General features: G+C 49.0%; 1 protein-coding gene across 1 annotated transcript in view; it reads right to left on the bottom strand.

The window, feature by feature from the left end:
- Positions 1–1583: 1583 nt before the first annotated feature.
- ZNF827 (zinc finger protein 827) overlaps positions 1584–14555 on the bottom strand; it is a gene marked incomplete at both ends in the record, with an annotated part of 110596 nt that continues 97624 nt past the window's right edge. Inside the window, 6 exons of the mRNA XM_084266737.1 lie at positions 1584–2391; positions 5453–5630; positions 5839–6030; positions 9120–9286; positions 10743–10914; positions 12776–12913. Coding sequence (XP_084122863.1) covers positions 1584–2391; positions 5453–5630; positions 5839–6030; positions 9120–9286; positions 10743–10914; positions 12776–12913 — 1655 coding nt within the window. The remainder of the gene's footprint in view (positions 2392–5452; positions 5631–5838; positions 6031–9119; positions 9287–10742; positions 10915–12775; positions 12914–14555) is intronic.

Genomic DNA, 14555 nt, shown 5'->3' with positions numbered 1-14555 from the left:
AGCATCCCTGTGAGTCACATGGCAGTTCTGAAAAGTTTCACATTTTATACTTCCAATCTTAATGCTGAACAGTTCTAATCCTGCTCTTTCTTCCTGGAGACAAAGTTGTCTAAGAAACGCAAATCAACTAACAGTCGGTTAGCTTCACTTCAGTTAAGATCACCCTTGGCGTTTTGGGATTAACAGAGGGTGTACAACCAATCCACATTTGCTTCTTCCTGCAATAAAGTGCTACATAGAACATGTCATTTTAATGACCACAAGTAGGAGCGTTAAATAAGTAGAAAGTTAGCTTCCTAAACAAACAAAGGAATCAAGTATGGAGGGGAAGAGGAACAACAGGGCAGGTAGCAACAGGAGCGGAGAATTTGCCAAGTACAATCGAAATACTGAGGGTACAGAAGAGAACTGTATGGTTCAAACAGCATCTCTGATAGCTTTATTTTTTCAAAGCAGCTACTGGTACCTTTCCCAAGAAACAGTCATCTTACCTTCAAGCCCACAGATTTTTTTTTTTTCTATTTTTTTTTTGCAAGTGAGAATCAAACTAGTGCAAGACTAAAGCACTGTGCAAAACTGCCTTTTTTTTTTAGTCTGAGTATTTATACCCAGAATTTATCCATACCCTTTTTTTTTTTTTTTTAATCCCCTTGTTGGATTTTTTTTTTCCACCATAGAATTCTAGTTTTACAAGTTGTTCCTGCAAACTAAAAGGTAACCACTGCATAATACAGTATATATATATATAATATTTATATGCCCTTTTAAAACAAAAGATGTATGCTGTGGCCCAGGTGCAGGTGCTTGTAAGAACTGGGCCTGCTGTGCAGGCACATAGGGCTGCATGCAGGGTGTACATGTGCGTGCACACACACATACCCTTTTCCTTGTCATACTCTTGTCCTGCAGTGCCAAAACCCAATTTTTAGCTTGTCAGCTCTTACCCCGAATCCTCAACCCCTGACGACTGAGTGGAAGGCATCAGACAACCAAAGGAAGCTGCAAACAGCGCCAAAGTCTTAACACCCCGCTCCACCCTGAACCGAGCGTTACTCCTTCCACAACTCTGCAGCTCGAGGGGGAGGTGGAGGGAAGGGAAAGGAAGGGAGGGGGGGCAAGCATGTGAAAAAGGGGAGAAGAATCATAATTAAATAAGCCAATACAAGGGATGTGCAAAAGCAATGTCGTAGCACGCTACAGGCAGACTCTCTTCCACACACCCGCACGCACACAAAGCCCGTGAAATAAAAATGCATCGATATGTCACCTTACAAGTGCTGATTGCCATTAAGGACACTCTCTTCTCTTTTTTTTTTCAGCGTTAACAAGACAAAATAGTTTCTTAGATAAGAGTACTGGGAACATGCCTCTGAAGGTAGAAGTATGCAGTAGGTCACCTCTTGGAGATTTAATAAAGCAGCTTTCATGTCGATGCAGTAAGTATACACACAGAGCCGTTTTCTAACCCTTACTAATGATATAGTACAAGTGTTCGTTACCTCTTCGGGCTATGTTTTGCAGCAATGTTACACCTGCTGGGTTTGTCGGGGTTATTGTGTTTTTGGTACAGAATACAACTGCCCTCAGACAGTTTCTGCCCTTTCTGTCAGTCCAAGGTAGGCAAGGAAGGAGTGTTTAGGTGAAGAGGCACCTCCTGGCGCAGTCTGAGGTCTGGGTGGATGGAATGTGAGATCGTAGTGGTTTTTGGGGAAAAACATTGTTAAAGGAATAAGGTGGGCGAACTCTGAGTTCCAGTATTTATCGAAGCACAGGGAAGCGCCGTTGATGGCCAAAGCTTTCACGGCCAAGTTTGGCTCTGCCCCGCTGCCGTGCGCAGCCGACATGGCCACTGTTTGCAGAGCCTGCGAGGCAGACATAACTGAGAGGGGTGACAGGAGGTTTCTGGAGCTGTTCACTGGTAGGAGCGGACTGGCCTCCTTGGAGGTTGAATACTGGCCCTTCTTTTCCTCTTCGGAGCAGTCCCCGTTCTGGTGCTTCTTCACGTGGCGGCTGAAGACAAAAGGATGGGTAGTCTTGAACAGGCACTCGTCGCAGCTGAAGGTCTGGCGTGGAGCATGCTTCAGTTTCTTGTGCAAGTTGAGATTGTCTTTGCGTTTGCAGCTGTAGCTGCACTGGTCACAGTGAAAAGGGCGCTCACCAGTGTGGACACGCACGTGTTCAATGAGCTTGTTGGCGGTCTTGGACAGGTAGCCACACTGGTCACACTTGTAATGGTTGCCAAGGCGGTGCTCTCGGATGTGCATCTCCAGCTCCAGCTGATTCGCTTTCACTGTCTGGCAGATCCGACACTTGTACTCCATCTTGTAGTGAGTCTTCAGGTGGCACTCCATCGCTGCGGGGCGGTTAGTGGAGTAGATGCAGAATGGGCACCTGGCAACACAGCAAGGGAAGGTGGAGAGAGAGAAAAGAGAGGTCACTCAGCTGGAAGACCTCCACTCCTGGCTTAACCCTGCCACTCAGCCCCTCTCTGGCCTAGCTGTCCCTGTAAAGCCTCTTTTGAACACTGGGTTCACCTTGACACACCTCTACTGAGAGGAGGTTTGCCCATGCAATGGCAGTAGAGCTCCCACATTCCTAGGACAACACTGACTGACTGGGATGAAGCATCCCTTTAATCTTCCGGCTTACCTTGACGGGGCAGGTTCTGCAAAGCAGGCCGGGTGGAGCAGGGTGGGTGACTGATTCACAGGTACCTTGTGTAACGACATTCCTAGTGTTTGCACGAAGTCGCTTGGGCCAGTTTGTCCATTAAGAAGTGGTTTAAAGTGAGTGTTTACAGATGAGTATGAAAGCAGCTGTTTAAGTAAAGATGGAATAAACTTGTAATACCACACGTACAGCAAGAGCTTAGGAAATTCCCTTCACGTGACCTTGAACAGTAAGCTTGCTGGGTATCCTGCTAGCAGCAGCTGAAAGCCAGGCTGATGGGATGATCTGTAGGGATTCCCGTTTCTGGGCAATGAGCTAGCTGCCCTCAAAGGGGAGGTGTGCCTGACTACAGCCGCCTCTGCCACGGCAGGACCCGTTCCTGTGTGGGAACAGGATGTGGGCTCCGCTTACTCACAGCAGCAAGTGTCCAGAGCGGGGTGGATGTGGCAAAGGGCCTCATCCCAGGTTCCTGGACCTGGAAGGGCCCAGAAGGCTGGAGGCAGCAATCCTGAAAGCTTGGAGGGAAGCCTGAGCTGAGCAAGTCTGGACACTGACAGACCCAAAACACACCCGGCTTTTGCTTCATGTAGCTGTGAGGAAGTTGGTGAGGACAACTACCTCCTGTCCTAAACAAAGCATGCTTCCTTCCACACCTAACCAGTGAGCTACAAGAGCAGCTCCAGGTAAAAAGATACACCTAAGGCTCCCAGCACAACATGCTGGATGCCCACAGCTGATCTGTTTTGCCAGTCTGCCAACTGTCTTCTAGCCTTCAAGGTCATTCCTAAGCAGAGATCCTCTCCCCCCCTCTGTTTTCCCTTGCTACGAATGGTTGCATGTGCAGGTTTAATATTGATCTACCCCTCTTAATTAAAGAGGCTCTTCAGCACAGTGAGTAATGCAGGAGGGCAAATGGGTACTAAACCATCCGGACACCTTTCCTGATGCGTGTCAAGTACTCTGATCCAGAGAGGGAGCCTGGCACTGAGGCTACTAATGTGATTAGCTCTACTGCAACAGAGGACTCGGCTGGCTACGCACACATACCTCTTCTGGGCCGGGTGCTCTCTGGATCAGAATCTCAGGTTTTGAGCTGGAGGAATCATGTTTTTTTCTCTTCCCCCACAGCAAACAGGAGACAGAAAAATACAGTTTATTAGATCTCTTCAGGCTCTTCCAGATGCCTTGAAAAAAATATAAATCAGAACTTTTTCCTAGGAGCAGCTTTCAAGGTACCTATACTGTTACTTGAGTTGGGCAGGAACAACTTACACAGCCTGAGAAGCCCATTCTGTCAGGAAGGTCTGAGTCACAGGTCATGGGTTTTCCTTGGTAAATAGAACAGATTCTGCGCAGCACAAACTCAAAGCCCATTAGAAAACTGGTCTGCACGTCCAAGACAGACACCCGCCCCATCGTTCTGGCACACCACTTGTTTCTCATTCTGGTCTTCTTCCCAGATTCAGTCATCACATCTCAAGTGACCACAGATCCCAGTTCGTGGAACTACTGAGCTGGAGACCAGTCGCTGCCTGGCAAACAGCACCAGTTTTCAGAAACTGCAGCTGCTGGTGGTAAGGCTAATGGTGGTGTGCCCCCCATGAGAGTAACCGTGGTGGGCCCCCCACAAGAGTAACCGTGGTGTGGCCCCACGAGAGTAACCGTGGTGTGGCCCCCACGAGAGTAACCGTGGTGTGCCCTCCACGAGAGTAACCGTGGTGGGCCCCCCACGAGAGTAACCGTGGTGTGGCCCCCACGAGAGTAACCGTGGTGTGCCCTCCACGAGAGTAACCGTGGTGGGCCCCCCACGAGAGTAACCGTGGTGTGCCTACTACAAGAGCCCTACAGTAACACTAACTGTGGTGTGCCCCCCACGAGAGCCCTATGGTAACACTAACCGTGGTGTGCCCCCCACGAGAGCCCTACAGGGCACTGAGAACACTGCCTTGCTTAGCGAGAGCAACGGGCGTGGGGAGGGCCGTGCGGAACCCTACCTGGGCTCAAAAGTGGTTCCAGCCTCTTTTCCTGCAGCAGCTGGAACAGAGGCCGGGGACATGCATCCTGCACAGCATCGCGCTGCCCACCCACCGAGCGCAAGCGCGTGTCCCCAGCAGTCATCTGTCCCTCAGGGGTCCAGCTTTGACGTAAGGGCATCCCTAGAAACACTGTGCCAACACCACTTCAGCCCAACCCAAAGGCCTTTCTTCTTAACACAGCATACTACTCGTTATGTGTTAATTAATACAACAGTGAGCATCCCAGGGCATGCACAGCAAAGCAGAAAGCTTCAGAAGTTCTTAATTCTTGGTGAGGACTGACTCTGCACTGGAGCCTCCAAAGGTTATGACCTTTAAGACTACCACTTCACACCTAGCTGCAGGAGCTGTACAGGGTTCAGTTCCTTTGAGCAAGGTGCAGAATGGAGCCTGTGCCTTATGTTCTCCTTTGCTCGGGGGCCTTAAGCGAACCCCTCTTAGTCTGCCAACACCTCTGTGTAGCACTGCCTCATCCTCTGTAGGACCATCACGTACTGTCTCCTATTTGGCTGGAAAAGGGACCATACCTTAGTTCCTTAAGCTCTGAGCCCAGTGGATACCACACCTGCCACTAGGTTATTGTGATGCCCTAAAGGACTGGGTTTGGGTCACCTAAATTAAAGGAAGCCCCAAATCTGGATTATCAGACATTTAACTAAACCTTTCTCATCAACTTGCTTTTGTCCTGTCCCCACAGGATTAGAGGTGCTTAACACAGGAAAAGTTTGTGTACTTGCTTTCCTTACTTGAGCCCACCGGTGGGGACAGTGTGGCATTTCTTGTGCTCCAGTAATTGTTCTGGTGTCTTCATGAACTTGTGGCACACATCACACTCGAACATCCGTGTGATCAGGTGGATTTGCAGGTGGCGCTCAAACATGTTCTTTGTTTTGCAGACAAAGTTACAGAAAACACATTCAAAGCCTGGAAAACAGGAATCACAGAATCACAGAATGGCATGGGCTGCAAGGGACCCCCAAGGATCACAGAGCTCCAACCCCCCTGCCACAGGCAGGACCACCAACCTCAGGCCTGGAGCTACACAAGGTTGCCCAGGGCCCCATCCAACCTTACACCACACCCAGAGCGACTGCACAGGGACAGCTTGGTGCTGGTTTCAGAGTGTTTTTACCTTTCTCTGACTTCTCATCGGTGTTCACCGAGGTCTGGCTACCAGGCACTACAGAAATGACCAGCAGGTTGTTGGAACCCTTGGGTTTAGGGGTTATGTCAGCATCTTCCTTGCTGTTGGCGGAGTCACTCAGCGCTGACAGCGAAGATGAAGATGGACTGTTGGATTCACTGGGTGTCTTCCTCTCTTCAGCTGAGAAGAGGAATAAAGAGTGAGAACAGCAGATTAGGTGGGATCTTGATCCTGGTTTAAATTTCAGGAAAAAAGTTAATTTAAACATGCTTATACACAAGTCTGAAATTACTGATCTGTTAGGAAATAGCCACACTTCCCTTTCATCAGCATTTCCAACACTTATCTCTCAGTTTATCCTAGAATTGAGTCTGTAATGGAAACACGCAGCTCTACCTCATTACTGGCCTGAAAATATCCCAGGAAAACACTTTGATTTGCTCAGAGTTCAAAACCAATGAAGAACTTGTCACTCAGATGTGAAACAGACCTTCTGTAGGCTTGTGGTGCAGAAACCTAAAGTGTTTACTGGTCCAAGCTGAACTTCCCCCACTTTTCCACCTCGGTGAGTCCAATGGGTAAATATGGGAGGAAGGGCAAAGAAGAGTAAGCTGCTTGTACTGAGGAGCATCCTCATAATGGCTGAGACAGCAGTGTGGGCTCAAGATTTAGCTGGGTTTATTAGGATCACAGAATGATGGGGGTTGGAAGGTTCCCCAAGGATCATGGAGTTCCAACCCCCCTGCCACAGGCAGGGACACCAACTTCTGGGCATCCACCACCTCTCTGGGCAGCCTGTTCCAGCACCTCACCACTCTCTGTGTAAAGAACTTCCCTCTAATATCTAATCTTTCCCTCCTTCAGCTTCAATCCACTCACCCTTCTCCTGCCATTGTCTACCCTTTTAAAGGATCTCTTATTGAAGATAATTAAGTAAGAAAAAAGTTATTTAACTGGACCTACAGCTGAAGCCCATCACAGTGTCCTTGTGTGTGTGATACCTGTATGAAGTTCAACCCCTAAAGCCTATCACAGACCAGGAATCAACCAGAAGTGTGAGTTACATGAGAGCTGCTGTGAGACAGGGAGGTAGGGTGGGCTAATTAGCACCTCCTGGCTAGGTCTTGGTTTAATCACAGCTGTGTTAGGAAGAGACTTCGCCAAAACTTCATCCTCTCTGTGTGCTAAAGCCCACTGCAAACACCAGTACCCACGTGCCTTAGCTTTAAAGTGAGGAGTGGCACCTTTTAAGTCTTAAGATAAAAATGCAGGAATGTGCTAATGCAAGCTGATGGCCTGAGCTGTCAATGAGGAGGATGACTGGGGTATCATGTAGAGACATGCAGGGACCTTGGGGACCACAGTAATAGAAACTGAATGAAATTTAATCCTACAGAGTACAAGGTTGTGACCTGAAGGGCCAGTAACCAGAACTTTTGCTACAAATGAGTCCCGAAGTTGGAAACAGTCAAGGAAAACAACAGAAGGATTTGAGCAGAACATGAGGGATGAATATGAGTGACCAGTATGGGGGAGTCTTCCAGGAAGGTAAGTATGATCACAGAATGTTGCTGTGTGAGCTGGTCCCTGTTGCTGCTGCTGCTTTACGCCGCTGCCACGGCTTATTTCATTCCACCACGTACAGCTGTGGTTGTGTATGTCAGGAGCAGGGTTCTGGCAACAAGAGAGGGACTGGTACAGTGAGGAGTCTTGTGTTCTGTACAGGAAAAGGCTCAGTGTATGTTCAGAGGGGAGAGGGCTGTTCTCTGTAAAGACACTAAGGGAATAAATTCTGTGGAAGAAAGGAAGAAAGGTGGGGGGAGCAAGGGGTGGGCTGCTGTTCCAGATGAAGGACAGCTCTGGCACAAGAACAATGTATGAGTATTCTGATTATCAGTAAGACACACGCTGCAAATTTTACAAAGGTCCCTAATCCGTAACACAGGAAAACCTGCCTGTCTGTGGAAGCAGTTGGTTTAAAACTCTGGTACTTGTTCAAAGGCACACACCAACACCCTTCCAAACAGGCCTCTGCTGACTTGGTAACACCATGGGAGAAGGGACCAGAGTCCAGCGACCCAGAAGACCCATTCTGTTCTTCACTCCTGGCATTTGCTGTACGTGTGAGCGTTTGGCTGAATCACCAGCTGAATGGCTTGGCTTGACAGGGAGAGGGGAGGCAAGGCAGGTTTTGTCTGTCTTTAAAGACAAGCAGCCCCTACAGGAAGATACAGTAGGGCACAGCTCAGTTTGGAGCTCCAATGCAAGCTTTTCATGTAGCTACAGTGATGTTCCACATCTGCCCTGACTTCCTGTGTATGACGTGGAGTTAGATGCAAACCCCGTGGATAGTGGGGAGCAGTGCCCAGAGCTGTGCTGGCATAAAACCCCTCAAGAGTTTGGATATCTGTAGCTACAGTTAACTGATGTATCTGTGATATTCTGCTGTCCCTTCTGCTCCATCTCTCCCTGTTTTCCCAAATTTATTCCTGGTTGGATAGGAAAAGCAATTCAGCAAGGGAGGAACTGTGCTGGATGCAATGCAGGTTCAGTATTGTCAACACAACTGTTGGTAGTTTGTGACAGCAAAATGCTTCTGCCTGGTGTTAGAAGAGAAATTAATTAAAAGGCTTCTAATTTTCTTTTTTAATTATGCCAGACTTCATTAGTTGGACGAAGCATATGGAGCTTGTTTGAACGCTGCTATTGCTCTTATCTTCAGCTATTAAACGGACAGGGCTGGGGAGAGGACACAGGACTTGTTCTGTTACTCAACATGAAGTTACATTTATGGTACCGCCGAATCACAGCCTCAGCTGAACATCAGTGTGAAATCCCAGCCTGGCAAGACAGGAGGCAAACACCCTGTGGAGCAAAGCTCGACCTTACTGCAAACTTACAGCCAGGTACGCTCAAATCAGCACCCAAAGTCACCTTATCATCGCCCAAGTCAAGCCAGGGTTCTGATGGAAGAGTAAAGCAGTCAGAAAAGCAAAGGAAGCGTGCTGACATCACCAGGGGAGGGGATCTGGGGGGGTGAGGAATAGGGAGAAGGAGGGCCAAGGAGCCCTTCATTTAGTTCACTAAGCTCGAAAATTGATCTGCGCTACCAGATTATTTGCCTGGCTGGAGTCCAATGAGCTTTGAGAGATCAGGGCTTAATTAGCAAGCATTTCAGTGAAAGCAGAGTGTTAATGGGAAGTGTGAAGGTTGCACCTAGAAAGCAAGGAAGAGAGAGATCACTACAGCTGGGAGACAGGGATCATCACCTGCGTGCTTGCTGTTGACATGAGCCTTCATGTCTGCCTCTTCCATGGTGACAAAATCGCACGCTGTGCAGCAAATGGAGAACATCCACTGCTCCTTATCCACGTGGAGGGACATGTGACTGACAAACTGGACATTCATCTCCGTCTCAAACCCACACACGTGACAGCTGCAGGCAGAAGGGAATTCCAGAGTAAGAAACATTAAAACCAAACCCCAAACCCCGAGCAGAAGCGCCAACGCCTTTCCCTGAACGTGCAAGGCAAAACTCCCTGCGTGGACTTCTCCTCTTCCTCCCTGCTGAATGTCCACAGCAGAATTCTTTTTGTCTGCTCAACTGCCATGGCACTGATGGCCATGCCAGCCTGATTAAGGGCAGGCACAATGCAACAATCCTGTACATGCTATAATGACGCTAAGTAATCATAAAGTTAATTAAAAACTACAGATTCCAGATGCTGCACATCACCTGGCCCATCCCTCTGGGCAGTAAGAGGCACTGCAGCTTTGCCAAGATGTTTAGTGCGGCCGATACACTGACAAACGGAGAGCTTGCTGCACACTCCAGGAGTTATTTGCAAGCCCTGGAATGGTTCCCATGCCAAACTGGGAATCTTGTGCATAACTGCCTGGCAGTTTCAGTGTAAGCAAGTAAAAATGGGTTCAAACGTTTCTTATGCTTGACTGGAAAACAGCAGTCATCAGCTATGCAAATAATTAGCGGGGATACAGATTTCACAGCCAGCACATAAACAGAGCGATACTGTGAGGTGATGGAAAGGACCCTCTAATTTAACTTTCTCTGCAGAGTCCTCCTCTTGCTTTGATGAGGCCATTAACATTTAAAACAAGCCAAAACCATTAAAAAAGGTGGATTCTCTAGGGCACTATATTGCTTTCCCAAGGGGACGGACTAGATAATCTAATCCAGCAGGTCTCATTTATTTCTTACTTCTATGATTTTGTAATTAAATCTGCTCTTGGCGCTTTGACTAAAAGTAAGAGTGATTTGGTAATCTGCTTGGCTGCTGGAGCGCTCATCGCGGTCTGCAGAGTGCACATCAGCGCATACTACAAGGAGAATGCCCAAATATCCACTTTATCTGGGCAATTCCTTTTAATTCTTCAGGCAAAGTCTCCTAAAGGTTTTCTTTCTTTCATCACTGAACGTGATGACCTCTGGCAAAGGGAGGAAACACGTGTGTGGATGTAACGCTTCTTATTACGCTTTGGATTTGGCTGGAAACAAAGGGAGCTGTCAGAGGCAGCACAGTGCTTTAGATCTGCTGTGACTCTGCACACAACGGGCTGTTTTCAAACTCCAAACTTAACAACAAACACTGCACAAAAAATGAAGGAGGCTTCTGAGAACCCATCTGCCCCACAAAGGTGTTTAAAAGCCACCCAACCCCAAGGTCTTTCCCGGTGGCTAGCCAAGCTGGACAGCAGGAGGCAGCCCGCCGGCTTTGGCTGCTCAGCCCCAGTCAGACACAGGCAAGACAGACGCTTTTCCGCGTAGTTCCACTGGTCAGCACCAGAAGGGTGGCCCTGGAACACGCCCTCAGCAGGGAGAGAAGCCATTCAGATGCCAGCATCAGGAGCACAGCCCTGGTCTGGGTGCTCACCTGTAGTAATAAGGGTGCTTCTTTCCATCGCTGCCCTCGGAGGTGACCGCGCTGACGATGTCCTCCGTGTCGGTACTCACCAGCTTCACCGAGTGGACGGTGAGGTGCTGGTTCAGGTTAGCGCGGCACTTAGCAGCATAGGGGCACAAGTGGCACTTGTATTTTCTCTCCTCTGTAAGAGACACAGAGACCTTTAAGCACACACTTCATCCTGACAGAAGCAGCGTGTGTGTCCCTTCGGGATTCTCCAAGCAGCCTTCGGAACGAGGAACTTTGGAAGCTCGACATTTTGGAAACTTAAAGGAGTTCACAGCAGTGGCCTGAACAAAACCTACCCTACTTTGGAGGTAGTTTAGGGATAGGTTCTTTAACTTCCTCCACCATTTGCAGTCAGATAATATAAAACTTTATAAAGTGGAAAACTGGGGCAACTGCTGCTCCAGGAGCTGCGGCAGAGCTGGCATGGAAACAGGTCAGTAACCTACAACTACTTCCTTCCCCCAGAACCTTCTATTTGGTTTTTGGGTCCAGTTATTCTTGAGTTTGCCCAAGCAACCCCTTGCAGAGAACTGATGGCTGATGAGTTTGCTTTAAACCCCGAGGCTAGGGGGAGGAAAGGGAATGCTGTATCACTAGGCCAGCCCTCAACACAAACTAACAGCCCCCCACACCAACCCACTCAAAAGAACAATTGAAGAAATTAAAACAAATTCCTTGCAAGCTTCTTAATGCTTCACAACTTCATTAAAATAAAAATGATTTCGTCTTGAATGAAGCATCTCTCTATCCTGGCAGCATGGGGGCTTTGTACAGGCCAGGCTTCATTTTGCAGGGAGCTGATTAAAATAACCCAACATTACATCAGCTTTTACAACCTTTCCCTCTGAGGAGCTGCTGCTCTAGATGTGAAATGCAATGCCACAAGTGTTAGGGGAAGGGAATTCAGAAGAGCAGCACAGGACCCAGAACACCCCACAGAGCCACAGAACAGGGCGCCTGCACCTTTTCAGCATGGCACAGCTACACGGTACAACATACACTGGACAACATTACACCAACAGTATTTTAAGAAAGCTGGCATGGGGTAAACAGCCCCCCCACCCCCCCTCAGGTTCCTCTCACAAGAACTGGATGTTGAGACCAAAGGTGAATGGCAGATATTAAATCCTCACAGTTTTCCCAGATCTAAACCACCAAGGCCAAATCTTCTGTTGTTCAGTGACATCTGAAAAGCTCATCAGGTGACTGTCCCATGGTACAAGAGGGGCCCAGAAATACTGGAGAGTGTCGAGAGGAGGGCAACAAGGGTGTTGAAGGGTCTTGGGGGGGGGAAGTCTTATGAGGAGAGGCTGAAGTCCCTGCGTTTGTTCAGCCTGGAGGAGGCTGAGGGAAGACCTCATTGCAGTCTGGGGCTTCCTGATGAGGGGGAGCAAAGGGGCAGGTGCTGATCTCCTGTCTTTGGGGATCAGTGATAGAGCCAAGGGAACAGCATGAAGCTGTGACAGGGGAGGTTTAGGCTGGGTGTCAGGAAGAGGTTCTGTACTGAGAGGGGGGTCGGGCACTGGCACAGGCTCCCCAGGGAAGTGGTCACAGCCCCGAGCTGGGCTGAGCTCAAGAAGTGTCTGGACGATGCGCTCAGTCCCATCTCTGACTTGGCTGGGCCTGTGTGGAGCCAGGAGTTGGACTTGATGGTCATTAGGGGTCATTCTGTGACAATAAAAGGCTGCAGCCTCTCCTCAGAGCTCCACTAACAGCCTTGGTTACCCAGTTGGTATCTACAACTGGTCTGCTGGAGCCTGGACAGACTCAAACTTTGCGTAAAGACAAGTTACAAGTAGGCTGTAAAGAAACCAAGTGTTCCTTAACTCCCTGAACACCACCCTGATATTCTGTCGTGTTTCTGTACGTGGCCTCAGGTGTGAGGAGCTGAGGATGGCTCACAGACCCTTCTCACCTTCTTCCCCTCCACTTAAACCGTGACCCACACGGAGCTCCTCCGCGCTGCAGGGAGCGGGCGCAGAGCGCTGCCTTACCTGTGTGCAGCGAGAGGTGCCGGGACAGAGTCTGCTGCCGACCAAACACTTTTCCACACACGTCACAGGGAAAGAGCTGGTCATTAAATTTCCAAGATGGCAATCCATTTCCCACCTCCAGCCCCAGCTTTTCTGTTTCTGTGCCAAAAAACACACAAGCAGAACGTCACCTTTGCAGAGCTCTGAAGACTGGCAGGTTTCATCCAGCAGAGCCCTGGACGTGTCATATGAAGCACAGCACCTGGGTGCACGCTGTGTCATCTGGCACACAAGTCCACATGGGAAAAGGGAACTCCCAGTGATGGGAAGGAAATAAATCTTTCCTACAGAACCTTTCAGATGCACTCAAAGCAGGACGCTTGGTCAGAGTGTTCTACACACAGACACAGTTAAACCAGGTTATGTCAAGAGAAAGTCAAGAGCGAGCAGGGCAAAGCGCTGACCTCAGGTTCTGCTTTCATGGACACACCACTCCTTTGGGTTTTTTGGTCACCCACATGTGACAGCCTGGTCTGAGACAGTGGTCTGTTCTACACTGGATTGTTATTCATGGCTGAAGGAACATTACCCAGTTTCCAAGCCTTTTCTACCAACACAGGAATTTTTGCTATGTGAGCAGCCTTGCATTGAAGAAGAGCAAAGACTGCTCAGACAAACATCAAACCAAGAGTGCACACCAGTGAGTGGGTGGCATCTGGAGTAAGCTCTACATCCAGCACCTGCTGTCCTCAGGCTTCAAAATCCCCAGTGCCTGGAGAGCCATCCATTGAAAAATGGAGACCCAGAGCGAGCCTCTGGGTTTGAGGTGAGTTTAGGTGTTTTGGGAACAGAGTCTGCCATACAAAAAAGACACTAGAGAGCATAGAATGGAGATGTGAAGGCACTCCATAAGGAGAGGGCACTCTGTAAGGAGAAGGCACTCCGTAAGGAGAAGGCACTCTGTAAGGAGGTAGAGAGAAAAGGACTGGGAATGAGGAAGAGAAAAGGTACACAGTGCTTTGAGAAGTGAAAACCATGGCTAGCTGATGGAGTCAGAACAACGCTCATACTACGTAGTTCAGTAAGAGACACAGTATCAGGAAGCCTCCTGTAAACAAATACAAGGGTGTTTATTAATAAATGGAAGGGTCCTGCTGGCTGAGGAGAAGGGACCACAGCTGTGAGAGGTGCACAAAGCTGTGAGGGTACTCAGCACCTTTCCAAATACAACAGCCAGTGGCGAGGGGGGTTGGTTTCAGATTTGCTTCTGGTAAAACACCTTCTCCTTCCCCTGGAATGAAAGATGCCATGTGCAGAGTGCCTTTCTCTAAGCCCACAGCCCTGTGGGACTGCTGCCCAGAATGAGCTCCACCAAGGCACGTGATGGAGGCAAACCATCTGGCTGGGATTTTCAGGTGACCAGAAGGAGAGGAGCTGAGGACAGGAGTACTGAAACATCTCACTGAGCTTCTATCACAGAGGCTGGCACAAAGCAGAAAAACCTTCATCCCTTGAAGCACTGAGAAATCAACCCCCTCCTTGTGCAGGCAGCCCCTCACCGACAGAGCCACCTACCGCCGCAGACAGGGCTGCCCCGTCTGAAAGACTCTCTCCTTCATAGATGGGTGTCTGGAGGCTCCATTGTCAAAGACTGTAGGTGCTAATTTAAGCAGTAATAAAAGCAATGCCTCATTTGGGGCAGCTTCCACACAGCAATCTCACCAAGTGTAAGGATGGGCATACTTGCCAGTCCCTTTTCAGCTGCTGTTATGTTCCCCTGTGACCCTGTAATGCGTACAGC

Source organism: Gallinula chloropus (assembly GCF_964237585.1).
Source record: "Gallinula chloropus genome assembly, chromosome: 7".
NCBI classification, from domain to species: domain Eukaryota; kingdom Metazoa; phylum Chordata; class Aves; order Gruiformes; family Rallidae; genus Gallinula; species Gallinula chloropus.
This window is presented reverse-complemented; position numbering and strand designations above follow the sequence as displayed.